Source organism: Cebus imitator, unplaced genomic scaffold, assembly GCF_001604975.1.
Source record: "Cebus imitator isolate Cc_AM_T3 unplaced genomic scaffold, Cebus_imitator-1.0 Scaffold73, whole genome shotgun sequence".
Taxonomy (NCBI): domain Eukaryota; kingdom Metazoa; phylum Chordata; class Mammalia; order Primates; family Cebidae; genus Cebus; species Cebus imitator.
This window is the reverse complement of record NW_016107388.1, coordinates 7010755-7027697: the sequence shown is the minus strand read 5'-3', so window position 1 is coordinate 7027697 and position 16943 is coordinate 7010755. Positions and strand designations below refer to the sequence as shown.

Here is a 16943-nt window from a genome sequence, read left to right as displayed (position 1 = left end):
AAAAAAAAAAAAAAAAAGAAAAGAAAAAAAAATCACTTGGATTTATGCATTGTAAACTTTGATATAATGTAATAATATTACGTTGGTAGGAAAATGTTTTATATTTAAAAAGGAAGCTCAAAGAAGAGAGAGAATAAATTTTAAAGGCTTTAATATCATGACTATTTACTAAATTAAATTGTCATCAAATACATGAAGCTATGTGCATTCCAATATTGCCAGAAATTGGACAGTAGAAGGTAGAATTGGGTGCCATCCAGAACTTGTGCATATGAACGTTCTGCATGTAATGGTGCACTGGGCCACTCCGTAAGGATCAGGTGATGGTTAAATGAAATTTTCATACAAAACTGGGGAACTTCATTTGCTTGATTTTCCCTTCGCCCATCGTCTCATAAGGTAGACTCTGAGAACAGTTTTCTACCATACCCAAAGGTTTATTATCACAAAAGGAAAAAACCCCTTGGCTGAAAACTGCCACCTTCTAGGAAAACTGCCAGCTAGTTCTACTGACAACCTCCCAGAACTGAAAACAAATTAATCGTACATGATTTATATAGAACAAAGCCTCACAGAATGAGCTATGGGGAGTGACTCTACGAGAAAATAATTTGATTACACATCTTACAAGGAAAAAAATAACTGCAAAGAAATCTTAGATTTTATTTAATAATTTTATCAGATAAATTAATAATTAGATTAATTTTGTTTGGAATCAAGCTTTCAAGTATAAGGAAAAAGGAGGAAAATAAAATTGAAACGCTTTAATTGGGAATCATACTGTCAGAACTGAATTAGAAATATCAATAGGAACCCACGCTTTTTAAAAGAAAAAATATATATATGTTTTCGAATTCCGTCAGCTAAAATGAACTAGTAACAAGGGCTTAAGAAATGAACCGAACTTATTGCTAAGATTATGGCATCTTTCCAGGATACCCTGGAGAAATGGCTGATTCCAGGAGTGATTATGAGCCTGAGGCAACTTGCTGTATGCACCAAGAGACAAGAAATAATTCAGATTAATGGGACTGCGTCAAAAGAACACAACAGGGCCCCCCACTGGCCAAAGTGTGTCAACTGAGCAGCAAAACTAATAATTATTGCAGTTGATTAAATCACATTGAATCTATGAGAGGCCACGAGTCCATAGCGATACACACAAGAAAATTTTGCTTGAAATTGAGTAAAGATGGTGATTCGAATAGAGTATATTACTTTGGATCATTTATTCAAACATCCTATTATTTTGACACATTTATCTGTGAAAAATACAGAATTTAGTAAATATCAAATACATAGTTAGAAAGCATTTTCTGAAACAAGGTGTGGTGGCTCACACCTGTAGTCTCAGCACTTTGGGAGGCAGAGGTGGAAGGAAAGCTTCAGCACAGGGAGTTGGAGGCTGCAGTGAACTGTGATCGTCCCACTCTACTCCAGCCTGGGAGACAGAGTGAGAGACGCTGTCAAAAACAAAACAAAACAAAACAAACAAAAACACGCAAGCAAAACAAGCAAGCAAACAGTCTGGCTTGAGGGAGGATGTCAGTATACGATCCTAAATTGGACAAATCATTCAAGACGGCCGAATTTCAATCAGATACAATTTCAAATATCTATAGGCATTTTATGTTCTTAAGAAATGAGAAAATTACAAGATATCATTAAATTCAAAGGCTTCCGAAACTAGTTTGAAATATATTTGCACGTCTTAAAACCTTTTGTGAAATTTAGCTGTACTTAGACAAGTAAAAATGTATTTACATATCTCTGGAGTCGAAATACAAAATCCAAGCCATCAGGGCAAAATGGAAGCAACCAGCCCCAATATCCCTCTATGGAAACAGATAGTGTGCGCTGGTTGCATCCAGGAACGTGCTCCATGCAATCCCACAAATTTAAATCTGCCCCTGACCATATTATATTGGCCATATAAAAATTAAAGTAGCTCTATATGTACTTTACTGACATAGAAACAAGTCTATGTTATATTGCTAAGTATAAAATTCAAATTCCAGAATAATATCAATAGTATAATACCACCGAAGTAAAAAAAAAAGATATTTTTTCAGGTTTGACTCTATAATCTTTGTATGGGAATTTTTAGTAAAGCGTATGTATTCATCTACAGCTTAACTTCTTAGTCTTAAAAAAGGCAAGAGTGAAATTTTGAGCACGAAAGTCATGGCTGACACCAGCAATAGCACACTTGCACGGTTGCAATCCTCGTGCTCCTTCGCACTGCAACCTCTGGAATCCGCTGCAACCTCTGGAATCCGCTGTAACCTCCGGAATCCGCTGTAACCCGAGATCGCTGAACGGTGCGGTCCCCTGCCGGCACTCTGGAGCGCAGGCGCGAGCGCGGCCGCCGTCTGGGATGTTCTGTGTGCTGTTGAGACTCCTGTTGAGTTTCACGGCCTTTTAAGACTGTCTTCCAAAAGACGACGTGATGACTCCTAACCGAAATGAAAATGTGTTCTGTACGCAGAAGGGCAGGCTGGGCGCACGCTGAGCTTCTTTCGGGGACTGACGACCCCGCCCACGTGCTTCCGGGCACCAGCGCGCGAGGAGACGCACAAAACCCCGGCGGGCGAGGCCCTGGGCAGCCAGGAGGCGGCGAGGGCGCCTTGTCTGCCAGAGACTGGGGAATCAAGACAGGCAGAGCCACCTTCTTGGCCCCAGCGCAGCATGGGCAGGAGGCAGGAAGGCCGCAGCGCCCCGCAGTCCCGGGTACCCGCAGAAGTCGGTGCGCGCCCCGGGAGCAGGGGAGGCTCAGGTCCAACGTGCCCAGAAACGCAACTGCGTTGGTCAGGAGGACGCTCTCCCACGATCCGCGATCCTCAGGCTCTGATTAAAGTCGAATTAAATGAGCTATCCTTGCTGGTATCTGTTGTTATTCTTATGATAAATATGATGTTCGACACGGAAGTATCTTAATAATCATGCTGCCAATCAAAGAACAAAACACGTAAAGCCTGTGCGCTAAGAACGCGAGAGCATTTCTCTCCTCAGGAGGTGCAGTTTCTCTTTATTGTCTCTCCTTTGTTTCTGTGTAATTCCAAGTAGAATTCCGAGATCAACACATTTTGCTCTTTCCCTTTGTTTGGGGATAACATAGGCTTATTGCATTTGATCAGATTAGTGTTAAGCCCCCACCCACGTTTTTACTATATACTGTACCAGTAATACAGCAGGCTTTTATATCTTTAACCTGAAATTCAAGAACAGAAAAATACTCAACTTTTACATTAGTTTAACTTGAAAACGAGTTACTTCAGCCCTAATGGGATACTTTTACACCAATACTATCTAACAAATCTGATGGGATACTTTTAAACCAATACTATTTAACAAATCTGCTTCTTACTGGTATAAGCCCATGCACATGGTTTTTTTAAACGGGTTTTATAACTAATAATTAGCACTGAGGCCCTGATCGAAGTATTTGAAACTCCGTTACTCTTCACAACAATCCTGAGGTAGGCATATTTTCCTTGCTTTGCAGACAAGGAAACAAGCACTGAGATGGTAAGAAACCCCGGCCATCTGGCCCCTAAGAGCCTTTTACCACCATGCTAAAGCTTTACTCATTTTCGAGATCCAGAATATTACACAGCGCACACATATGTGGTAACCAAATCAGGATTAAACATTAAATTTAAGGGCTGAGCATGGTGCCATGTAATCCTAGCACTTTGGGAAGCTGAGGTGTGCAGATCACTTGACGTCAGGAGTTCAAGGCTAGCCTGGACAACATGGTGAAACCCCATCTCTACAAAAAAAATACAAAATTTAGCTGGGTGTGGTGGTGCGTGCCTGTGGTCCCAGCTACTCTGGAGGCTGAGGTGGGAGGATTGCTTGAGCTGAGGAGGCAGAGGTTGCAGTGAGCAGAGATCACACCACTGCAGTCCAGGCTCAGTGACATAGGGAGACATTGTCTCAAAAAGAAAAAGAAAACTAAAGTAAGAACATAAGAAATGTGCTTGGCACTGTGTTACTTACAGGGGAGAGAAAATCAATAGGGAGATGGATCCTGCTTTCAGGATAAATGGAATTTGCTGAGTAAAAGAAATATTTTAAGATATCTTAAAAGAGGAAACAAAGGCTATTGTAAATTGGATATTCAATTAAATATTCTTAGGCAGATTGGCAGATGAGAAATCTAATGAGCTTGGGGTTTATAAATACACAGAATGCCACATTTTCACTAATACCTTATGATTTGTATAAAGAGTAAAATCAACTTTGAAAATGAATTGTTTGTGCAATTATCTTAAAAATAAAGATTATATAATAATTCACATTATCTTGCATTATATAAAATATCTAGGGGGTTAAGGGACTCTTATTTTTCTAATATTCACAGCACTCCTATTACATAATTATTTCAGAGTCCTGAATTATAATCCCAACTGTGTGACAGTTACTGAGTAAATTTTGCAACATAGATTTATTACAGAACATAATTGTATTACTTTCTCTATTGATGGCCATCCTTTTATATTTGGGTTTTGATACAAATACACACAATAATCTTTCTACCAAAATATTCCATAGTTGGCCAGATGCGGTAGCTCATGCCTGTAATCCTAACACTTTGGGAGGCTGAGGATGGTGGATCACTTGAGGTCAGGAGTTCAAGACCTGCCTGCCCAACATGGTGAAACCTTGTCTCTACTAAAAATACAAAAATTAGCCAGGTATGGTGGTGGGCACCTGCAATCCCAGCTACTCGGAGGCTGAGGTGGGACAATCGCTTGAACCTAGGGAGTGGAAGTTGCAGTGAGCAACTTGCCAATGCACTCCAGCCTGGCCAACAAGAGTGAAACTCCACTCCATCTCAAAAAAAAAAAAAAATTGAGGCTCAAGCAGGTTAAATATTATACACACACAAGACCACACACTAAGCCACACTAGTAGTATAGACTAGAAATCCTATTCCAGGGCTTCACAGACCTCAAATTGCTTCTGTAAATGGTTTATGTTTCTTAACTTACCTTCTCAAAGTCAATATACTTCTGAAACATACAACTGCTATCATTAAAATGTGGTTACACATAACCTAGCACATAGGTGCTTTAGAAGAAGAGAACTTTACTATTTGATTTTTAAAAATATAGATCCTAACACTTGTGTATATGTGTGTGTGTGTGTGTGTGTGTGTGTGTGTGTGTGTGTTTCTCATTAATAGGGTAATATTTTTGGTCTTTTTTCTAAAGATATGGTATGAAAATTGTTTTTTTTTTCTTAAAGTCAGGGTCTTGCCCTGTCATCCAAGCTAGTGTGCGGTGGTACAATCATAGCTCACTTCAACCTCAAACTCCTCATGCCCCAGCCTTCAAAGCAGCTAAGACTGCAGGAGTGCAGCACCACACCCAGCTAACTTTATTACTATTTTTTTTAGAGGCAGGTCTTGAATTCCTGGCCTCAGGTGGTCCCTCCACCCCTCCCAAAGCACTGGGATTACAGACAGGACTCACTGCGCTTGGTAGAAAATTAATTTTCATTATAAAAATCAGAAAGGAAGAACTTATTGTTTGATGGCCAGAACCCTGAATTTCATTTCAACTTCAGGTTTTCTACATTATATGTAGGTACCAGTGATTTTATGCCATTTTTTTCCTTCAGATTTTTCCTCTTCTACAATTCTCCCATATGTGTTATTATTTGAAGCCCTGATCACAGTTCTGAATTATTTCCGTTCTTTTTTCTCCCCTTCAAAACTTCTGTAACTCATTTGCTACAAAGTCTAGAATCTCTCTTGCAAATGAGCTGACCGGGTGGGCCAAATCGCCTTGGAAGGGAAGGATTGTTAGGAAGTCAGTATGTTGCTAAGACCGCTTGCTAATTTGCTGTTTAAGCCGCATAGAGCGTCAGGGAATTCGCCTTTCCACTGATGAATTCAGGTGTGTGTTATGACCTGTATCAGTGATTCTATTTGGATTGATTAAGGCTGCAATTTTTTATCCACATGAATGTTGCACCTAGTTTTCCCCTGTAATTGGTTAAACAAATGTCTGCTGTTTGTATTTCAGCTCTCAGCCAATCACTGCTGGAAGTGATTTAATGCAGCTGGAGAATGACACTAACAATCATTATGCCCTGCAAAGTGTGAAACAATTCCATTGTGCTTTGTGATCTCTTTGGTCTGAGGACGGATAATGTGCAGCCGATGAGAACTGAAAAAATCTTGTTTTATTACAGTTAAAGAAATAATGTAAAAGTGGGGTGAGTTCTGGGGCAGTTCTGTGCTGTTTATCTGGAGAGGGCTTGTTTTTACAAGAATTCACTTCAAGTGTGGAAGGGAAATGCTTTCATCTGAACGGGATTGCTGTGCTTCATTCCGGTTTCTCCCTCCATCTGATAAAAACTCTTGCTGAGTGACAGCACAGATGTAGCTCATTTGGAGCAAATGAAGGAAAAGGAGAAAAGGGCTCGGGGTGGAGCGAAGGAGTAGTCAGTCATGCTTCCAAAGTCCCGCGGTTTTTTCTGGTCTTTTCATTCACCCCAGTGGCCCTGGTGTTCCCCCTACAAAGTGCGATGCCCTCGCCCCTGGCCCTACGCCCCTACCTCCCGAACGAGTTTTCCTCGTCCGTGGACGCTCGGCCCTGCAGCAGTCCCTCCGAGCTCCCTGCGAAGCTGCTTCTGGGGGCGACTCCTCCTCGGGCCCCGCGGCTGCCCCGCCGGCTGGCCTGGTGCTCCATTGACTGGGAGCAGGTGTGCTTGCTGCAGAGGCTGGGAGCCGGAGGGTTTGGCTCAGTGTACAAGGCTACTTACCACGGTGTTCCTGTGGCCATAAAGCAAGTGAACAAGTGCAGCAAGAACCGACTAGCATCCCGACGGAGCTTCTGGGCTGAGCTCAACGTGGCAAGACTGCGCCACGACAACATCGTGCGCGTGGTGGCTGCCAGCACGCGCACGCCCGCAGGCTCCGACAGTCTAGGGACCATCATCATGGAGTTCGGTGGCAACGTCACTTTACACCAAGTCATCTACGGCGCCGCCGGCCACCCTGAGGGAGACGCAGGGGAGCCTCACTTGCGCACTGGAGGAGAGTTAAGTTTGGGAAAGCGTCTCAAGTACTCCCTAGATGTCGTGAACGGCCTGCTCTTCCTCCACTCGCAAAGCATTGTGCACTTGGACCTGAAGCCCGCGAACATCTTGATCAGTGAGCAGGATGTCTGTAAAATTAGTGACTTCGGTTGCTCTGCGAAGCTGGAAGATCTGCTGTGCTTCCAGACACCCCTCTACCCCCTAGGAGGCACATACACCCACCGCGCCCCGGAGCTCCTGAAAGGAGAGGGCGTGACGCCCAAAGCCGACATTTATTCTTTTGCCATAACTCTCTGGCAAATGACTACCAAGGAGGCGCCGTATTCGGGGGAGCGGCAGCACATACTGTACGCGGTGGTGGCCTACGACCTGCGCCCGTCCCTCTCCGCTGCCGTCTTCGTGGACTCGCTCCCCGGACAGCGCCTTGCGGACCTCATCCAGCGCTGCTGGAGACCCAGCGCGGCGCAGAGGCCAAGCGCGCGGCTGCTTTTGGTGGATCTTACTTCTTTGAAAGCTGAATTCGGCTGACTGAAAACCTGGGTCAAGATAAGCTTTTGTCTATTTTTTTTTTTTAAGGAAGTTGAGATATCGAAGAAAACATATTTGTAGGATAGAGTTTTAGAAAATAAAGTTACTAAGAATTTTAGCCTCCAATGCTTTTTCTAAGACACATAGTTACAAGTCTAGTACCTGTTGTCTCAGTACTGTTAATAACTAATCTTATTAATTCATATCTTTATATTCTTTGCCTTTTATAGCTAGTATTGCATTTATTCAAATTTATTATTGATAAAACAATTTGTCCAACGCAGAACTCTGCTGCAGAAATGTAAAAATTTTCTATAAATCCATATATATTTCATACCTACCACATAAATTCCAACTATTAATGATGTAGGTGCTTCCACACCAAATCAGTAAAACCTTTTTTAAAATAAGTAATGCTTTCCTACTATTCTCCCCAGTAAAACTTCTTGTTTGCAATGACCTTCACACATAGAAGTCATAAACCTTTACATTCAAAGGAATTATAAATGACCTATTGTAATATTTTTGTGCATTGCAATGAGTAGAAACATTTTGCTAAAATACTTCTAAACTGGGTCACTTTTATCTGTTATTTGGACTCAGAATTAGAAGATAAAGATTATATGATGTGAGGGAAAAATGAAAACACTGAGGAATCATGAAATTTAACATTTTGATGGAAGAGAACAGACAAATGGAACTAGATTGCCCACTCCAGACATCAAACCAATGGGTGCTGGTATATGGGATTTAAAGGAGAAGGTGATTGGATCTTGCCATGGGGACAGCTTTGACTTTCTTTTAGCAACAGCAGTTTCTGTGGGAGGTGGAAGGCAAGGCTGGTGCAATGGCTGCAGAGGGAATGGCAAGGCCCTGAAGCAGAGGCTGTGCATGTACTGTTAAGGAGGAAGAAGGAGGAACCTTAAAAGGGCGTTGGAGACACAGAAATGTTTTCAGATTTTTTATCTGGTTTCATTTAGTTTTAGGTTGAAAGAAATAATTTTACTTGTAAAATGAGCCACCAGAGGCACAGATAATTGAGAAAGTTTACATACTTGTAGAAGGGATGAAGCATAGTACCTAGGGGAAGAGACTGTCATCTTGGAGAGAAAGGACATCTCTTCCCAGGATGGGAAACAAGGGTGGGGGCACACTGGCATTATAGACGTTTACAGTAGGAAAAGGGGGCTGAACAAGCACACATCTGTGGACTTCTGTTTTTTTCTGTTGAGTGGTGGATGGTAGGGGGTCTACAGAGTAGTGAGATCATGGTTTGGAACTGCTCTGGAGAAAAGCAGAAGGGAGCTCTCTGTGGCCATGTGCAACATTGACAAAAGTGCTGCTAACTGTCCAGGTAGTTGGGGGAACAAATCACTGACACGATAAAGAATTCCCTTCTCTGATTATTATTATTTGAGATCGAGTCTCATTCTGTCACCCAGGATGGAGTGCAGTGGCAAGATTTTGGCTCACTGAAACATCCACCTCCCAAGTAGCTGGGATTATAGACAATCACCACCACACCCTGCTAATTTTTGTATTTTTAATAAATACAGGGTTTCACCATGTTGGCCAGGCTCGAACTCCTGATCTCAAGTGACTCCCCCCCACCTCAGCCTCACAAAGTGCTAGAATTACAGGCTTGAGCCACTGTGCCTGGTCCCCTTCGCTGACTATTGTGGCAATAGGAGTTTATGTTGGTAAGTTTAAATTACAATGGTGTCTTTCCTTCACCTGGAGACCACATGAAATGACAAGGCAAAGAAGGGGAAATAAACACTGTAGGCTCCATAATCAGTGAAACCAGAAGAGAGAAAAAACAAACTCCAAAATGTGATGACTAAAGAGTGAATGGAGCCTTAAGGAAAGAAAGCAGAAAGGGTCAGGGATGGCTGGGTCAGGGCAGGGTGGTGGGGACCAACGGACCCAGCAGTGACAGATCTCAGGGAGACCTGCAAAATTAGGTGCCCTAGGGAAGAGGAGCCCACTGGGAAGTGCAAATGTTGGGGAAGAAATCTGAGAACAGGACTGAGATCAAACAGTGCTGAGGTTAAAGGAGTTGGTAGAAAAGGAACAGCAGGTGTTAAGGAGGATCCAACCACGCAGAGCTCAGAAAGTGACAGCAAAACTCAGCAGCTGGACAGGAAGTGGTCACCCTGGGGGTAGGGCAGGGAATACTGGACAGGCACAGAAGTCTCCTGGGCCCGGTTTGCTTTGGAAAGAAAGAAGGTTGTGGCTGCCTGAAGAAACCCACAGAAATGCCATGTTGGAAGGAAACAAGCAGATGAAAGAAGTCTGAGTTGTTGGAAAACCACCCTGATGGGAGGCAGAACAGGCACATGACTGCTCCCTGTGTAGCAGTTAAGAGTCAAAGTATGCTCTTTAAAAGGGACACATCAAGTCAGAGGTCAAGGCACACTTAACAGTGCAAAGATAAGTATTAGGAAGGATAATGGTATGGACTAGAGTTCCGGTGGGGGAGAGGGGAAGGGATGCAAGCTGTCAAGGCTATTGCTGCTCATAGAAGTGGTGAATAGATATTGTCTAGGATTAAGAAAATTATATACAGACAAATAATGGAACAAAAATACAGCAAATATCCAAAGCCTAAAAATAAGAGAGAAAATTGAAATTTTAACAAAATTAGAAAATATAAAGCTCCATTTATCTGAAAGCTTTAAAACAAGCAACTATGTTTCAAAAAATGTTAATCAAAATCGGAACCTATGGGATAAAAACAAGTAGAGGAAAATTTGTTGTCTCAAGTGGTAATATGACTAAAAAAGAAAGAATAAAAATGAATTGTACATGCAATTTGAAGTTAGGAAAAAAACAAAAAGTAAACTGGGGGAAATTATAAAACCGGAATTAAAGCAGACATCATGAGTTAAAAGAAGTAGAAAATGTAAATGAATATATAAAAGTTTGTTGAATAAAAACAAACCATTAGCTAATTTAAAAAATAAAATCACATATACCCAAAATCAGAAATAAAGAGAATAATGATCAAAACAGAAAATTTTAATCTTAGGCAGAAACTTTGCATAACTATAGAAATAAATTTGAACACCTAAAAGAAGGGATACTTTTTGAAGAAACAATAATTTCTCCAAACTGGCCCCAGCTAGAAATGCAGACAGAAAGTCTAAATAGACCAGTTTCTATAGAAGAAATAGAGAGGGCCGTCCAATGCCTACTCTTCCCCACCCCAAAAAACATTAGACCAAAGTCCCACTGACTTCCACGAAACCTTAAAGACTAGGTGATCTTTGCTACTTAAATTATTCCAGAGCACTGAAGGAAAACTTTCAATTTTTTTTAAAGAATAACATTTATAGCCAGGTGCAGTGGTTCATGCCTGTAATCCCAGCACTTTAGGTGGTAGAGGGGGGTGGATCACTTGCAGTCAGGAGTTCAAGACCAGCCTGATCAACATGGGTAAACACTGTCTATACTGAAAATACAAAATTACTGGGCCTCGTGGCACATGCCTATAATCCCAGCTACTTGGGAGGCTGAGGCAGGAGAACCACTTGAACCTGGGAGGCGGAGGTTGCAATGAGCCGAGATCACACCACTGAATTCCAGCCTGGGCAACAGGAACAAAACTCTGTCTCAAAAAAAAAAAAAAAATTTACACCAAAACCCAATAAAGATTGCTTTTAAAAAAGAAACGACAGATCAATTTGTTTAAAAATATCAGTGTAAAAAAACTATCACTGTTCTAAGCAAATATTAGCACACAGAATTTGAGTTAATTGTTATAATCATATGCATGTTATTTTTAATCAAGTGGATTTCTTCCAAGATGCAAGAATAGTTTCATATTAGAAAATCTGTTAACTTAATTCATCATATTAGCAGGTTAAAAGGGTAAGAACATATGCTGAGAATACATTTGACAAATTAAACATTCATTCCAGGTTTTTAAAAAGAGACTCAAAAGCAGGAGAAATGGATATTTACCTAACCTACTTTTTAAAGAAACATACCTAACGAATATTAATTTCTTATATTTCTTATTTTTTATAAATGCATTAATATCATGGTTATATAACATAGGGAAACTGAATAGAGGATATATTATACAAGAATTCCGTGTACTGTCTTTACAATTCTTCTGTCTAAAATTATTTCAAAATAAAAATTTAAAAATGTATAGAACAGCACACATTTCAGCCCAATAGCTACCATTTAACAGAAAATCATTCCACTAAAGTCATGAATAATGTAAGAATGCCCACTACTGTTATTATGATTTAATATTTTATTGATCATTGATATTTAAAAAGAAAATTAAACTTGAGGTCTAAAACTGTAAAGGGAGAAGCATAACCAATTCTGTCTGCAGATTCTATTTTCAGGATGTATACCTGGAAGAGACACACGATAATTAATAGAAAAACTAACTCAAACAATAAAAGAACTGTGTAAGTCTGCAGGATATAAAATTAACATACAGAAATCAACAGAGGTCAAATATGTAAACAAAAACCAGCTAGAATTTATGAAAGGAAGGTTCCTTTTACAATGCTATTGAAAAGGATAAAATATTCTCTCTGACACAGCCACTGACACCGCAGCTTGATAGTAGCAGGGCTGGACGATGAGATACTTGGCTAATATGGTGGGGACGTTAGTCATATATAGGAGACGTAAACAAGTACATGAATACATCGAAGATTCTGGGAGCCAGGATTTGTAAGTGTTGGAAAAGGAAGTTCAAGTGCAGAAATGATGAAGTCTAGAATAAACCCTACTGAAGATGAAATAGAAAATGTCAGATTGAGTTTGGAAGTATCAGTGTGAACATGTACTTCCAGGAAGAGAAAATATGAAAAACAGAAGAAAATTGTTAAACAACCATTTAAGAAACAAATGTTTTCAGTTTAAAAGAATGTACTGACTGTGCAATGAATGGAAACAGACTATGAAGAGGCATATGATAATGAAATTTTAGAATAGTGGAGATACTAGCAAAGTCCTAAAAGTTTCCAGAATTTAAAAGCAAAAACAAGTCACATATAAAAGATAAGCAAACTAAAAGACAGTGGAGAATATTGCCTCCAAAATTCTGAACAAAAATCACAACGTAAAATTCTATACCCAACCAAATTATTGATTATATAAGCAAGTTGACCAAAGACCTTTTCAGATGTGTCAGACCTCAAAAACTTATATCTGTGTACCCTTTTCCAGGAAGTTACTTGAGGGGGTTCATTCCATCAAAGCAAGAAAATAATCCGAGAAAGAAGAAAACGTGGGAAGCAGGTAATCAATAGGACTCAATAAAGAAACACAGGAAATCTCCAAAGATGATGGCAAATAAAGACCATGAGCTGTCAGCTGTGCACCAGTACAGATTACAGCAGGTCCAAAGACTCAAAGAAGATAAAACTAATGAATCCCTGTGTTTGAGTGGACTGAAAGAACATTTCCAGAATTTGAGGCAAGTTGAGGGGATTAACTGAAGGATGAGTGTAGAGAAAACAAAGCAAAACATTTATTAACTTCAGGAGAAACAAAATGTTTATTAACTTTAGGGGAAACAAAACGTTGGGGAACAAAAGGAAAGCAAACATTGCCTAAGGAATGGAACAGTCTGAAATGGTCTTACGTAGATGTAATACTGTAACATCATACATTGTTCTAACCAAAGTTGTAACTTAACTATGATGGAAAGATGGAGGGGAATTGTGACCAGATGTACTGGGGATAGGAGTGGGGAAAAAAAAAAAAAATCCTCATTTCCCAAAGAAAGATGTCAATAGATAATGCCGGAAACTATAATAACAGTAGTAATAATGAAAATGAAGTCGTCATATAAGCATGCTATGTTTAGAGGTATGAAGTTAAACACCGAAACCTACAGCAAAAAGGAGTTGAACGTCGTTGGGAGACTCCAAGAATTAGTGTGGCACCGAAGAGGCCAGCTTTTCTATGCAATAATTCTAGTGGAGCTCTTTGACGCTTTAACTGATGTTCAAGTACAACTGATGGAAATCAAAATGAAATTTAAAGAATGAAAAGACGAAAATGTGTGTGGGAGTAGGTTTTTTAAAGCAAACAATATCAAAGACCTTAAATTTTTTTATTACCTTGATATATGTGAGTCAACTCGTGAAATGTATACTTTCCTTATAAAGAATATTGAAATAATACAAGCTCCCTTGAAAGGGGAAAACTGAAAAGATGAAACAAGCCACACATTCAGCTAAGGAAAGCAGCAGCAGTTGAGAAGGACTAAACTAAAGCAAGACAGTTTCCTGAATACTGCTGAATAGGGCATCGAATTACAAAGAGGGAAAACCTAAAGGTCTATGGAATAATAGAGTGCAGCCAGCAGAAATTTAAACAGAAGGGAGAAAAAAACTTGACAGAATAATGGCAACCAATGCCAGAAGCACATCCCCTCACAGAGGGGTCAAGTTACAAAATTTCCCTGACTTAAGAACTGGAAGTAGATTTTCCCACTTTCAGAAACAGTGAATCATATCAGAACATATTGTACCGTCAGTCTGAGCAAACATTTGTCCAACATTGAGTAATCTTTACTTTAAGGCCTTAAGAAACTTTAATTCTACCACAAAACAATCTGAAGAATAAACTGTTTTAAACAGAAAGAAAAATAACCTGTCTTCTCTCATATTCCAGTGAATATTGTGACAAGGGTCATACTAGCCTACTATGGTAGATGGTTTAACTATTATTAATTGTCTACTGGAGTGTATCTTTCCATAATTGTCTCATAATTTCCTGCTCTCTTGACTTGAGCTGGGATAAACCCATGGCTAGAACAAGTCTGTTTCTGAATATAGAGTCAACTGAATTTAGGCTTGAGTATGCAATTAGTGGAAGGTTCAGCATTTTTCCTGCTTGCTCTCTTGCCACTATGTTTTGGCTATTCTGGTACTCAGTACCTCTACCAGGGTGGGAGGAAACAAAATGCAGATACATTCAACAATTTGTTTTTCTATTTTCTAACAAAACTAATCTCCAATGTTGACTTTAATTAGATTTGAGGACGACTTCTAAGTTTCACTTATTTGAAATCTCCCCCATCCTCTCTATTTTATAGATTCCTTCTTAGGCTATACAAATTCAATTTTAAAGAGTTTATGTTTTTTTCTTTTTCTTTTTTATTTGTTTTATTTATTATTATTATTATCATTATTATTATTTGAGACAGACTCTTTGTCACCCAGGCTGGAGTGCAATGGAACGATCTCGGCTCACTGCATCCTCCACCTCCTGGGTTCAAGCAATTCTCCTGCCTGGGCCTCCGGAGTAGCTGGGATTACAGGCACCCGCCACCACGCCAGGTTAATTTTTGTATTTTAGATAGGACAGCATTTCTCCATGTTGTCCAGGCTGGTTTCAAACTCCTGACCTCAGGTAATCCACGGGCCTCCCAAACTGCTGGGATTACAGGCTTGAGCCAGGGCGCCCAGCAAAGACCTTAGTTCCAACTCACGAGTTCAGGCATTAGTGTGAACAGCAGGAAGTCCTCATTGGGATTTTATTTGTACAAAGCTTCAAAGATTTCCTAGGTCAGGTGCGGTGGCTCAGGCATGTAATTCCAGGACTTTGGAAGGCCAAGGCAAGCAGATCACTTGAGGTCAGGAGTTCGAGACCAGCCTGAGCGACATGGTGAAATGCGGTCTGTACCAAAAAGACAAAAATTAGCTGGACGTGGTGACGCACGCCTATAATCCCAGCTACTCGGGAGGTTAAAACAGGAGAATCGCTTGATCCCAGGAGGTCGAGATTGCAGTAAGCCGAGATCACACCACTGTATTCCAACCTGGGCGACAGAGCGAGGCTCTGTCTCCAAAAAAAAAAAAAAAAAAAAAAAAAAAAATAGTTCCTGTAAGAGATCACTAAGAAGATGGGACTAATAGTTGGCCTCCAGCCACACGCCCTTCACCTCTCCGTATCAAAAAAGGAAAAAGGCAACCAAGAAATAATGGCTTCTCCTTAACTGAGGAGGAGCTGTTCAAATGAAGAAGGAATTTACCCTAAGAGCAAACTAGCCTAAGGTACCCAGCGGCTGAAGGAGATCTTTTGTGAGGCCCCTTCCAGGAAAAATGACCAGTGGGGAGAGTGGAGCATTGTGTGAACTATTAAACCGAAAAGGGCGCCAGGGGGCGCTGCTGGCTCAAGGCTGGGCAGTCCCCGGGTAGGTAGCCGTTTCGCTGCTTCTGCAGAAGCTCATGGTGGAAGATGTCCTCAAGGGACAAGAGACCAGCAATCCCTGGGGGATGTCACGACACCAGCCAGGGGGCAGGTGCTTGGTGTCTTCCAGCAGAAAGACCAGATGGAAGGAGTGTAGACCCAGGTTTCCTGAATGCAGCGCAGGCTGCTGGAGCCTGAGGAAACAGAAGCTGCCTTTAGTGATTCTAATGCCTGGGAAAGTCAGGGAAACCCAAGAGTGGATAAAACATGTTTCCTGTTTGCAAGGAGCTTTTAGCCTTCCACCATTAGTTTTACTAAAACTATGCATTTTTTCAATAAATACTTTACATACCACACACCAAAATCACTTCCAGATGGATTAAAGAGCATGTGTAAAATTGAAAAGTTATGAGAAGCTTAAAAACAATGGAAAAACTATGGAGGAGATTGCCAGATTTAATGACCAAAAAATGGTAACTTCTGATTATTAAAACATGAATAAACTACAGACAGTGGGTGGAGAAAAATATTTGGGCAAAATGTGACAACAGGTCAATATTTTTACTATGTAAAGAACACATACACGACCAGGCGCGGTGGCTCACGCCTGTAATTCCAGCCTGTAATTTAGGAGGCTGAGGTGGGGGGATCACTTGAGGTCAGGAGTGTGAGACCAGCCTGGCCAACATGGCAAAACCCCTTCTCTACTAAAAATATAAAAATTAGGCCAGGCGCGGTGGCTCACGCCTGTAATCCCAGCACTTTGGGAGGCCAAGGCGGGGGGATCACGAGGTCAAGAGACCGCGACCATCCTGGTCAACATGGTGAAACCCCGTCTCTACTAAAAAAAAAATACAAAAATTAGCTGGGCATGGTGTCGTGCGCCTGTAGTCCTAGCTACTTGGGACGCTGAAGCAGGAGAATTGCTTGAACCCAGGAGGCGGAGGTTGCCGTGAGCCGAGATCGCGCCATTGCACTCCAGCCTGGGTAACAAGAGCGAAACTCCGTCTCAGAAACCAAAACAAAACAAAACAAAAAATTAGCTGGGCATGGCGGCACACATCTGCAATCCCTGCTACTTGGGAGGCTGAAGCAGGAGAATTGCTTGGACCTGGGATGTGGAGGTTGCAGTGAACCAAGATGGTGCCACTGCACTCCAGCCTGGGTGACAGAGCAAGACTCTGTCT

General features: G+C 41.0%; 1 protein-coding gene across 1 annotated transcript; it reads left to right on the top strand.

The window, feature by feature from the left end:
• The first annotated feature begins 6540 nt into the window (after positions 1-6540).
• On the top strand, positions 6541-7581 carry MOS (MOS proto-oncogene, serine/threonine kinase). Its single transcript, XM_017531822.2, has one exon. The coding sequence runs from the start codon at positions 6541-6543 to the stop codon at positions 7579-7581; it is 1041 nt and encodes a 346-aa protein (XP_017387311.1).
• Positions 7582-16943: the final 9362 nt, after the last annotated feature.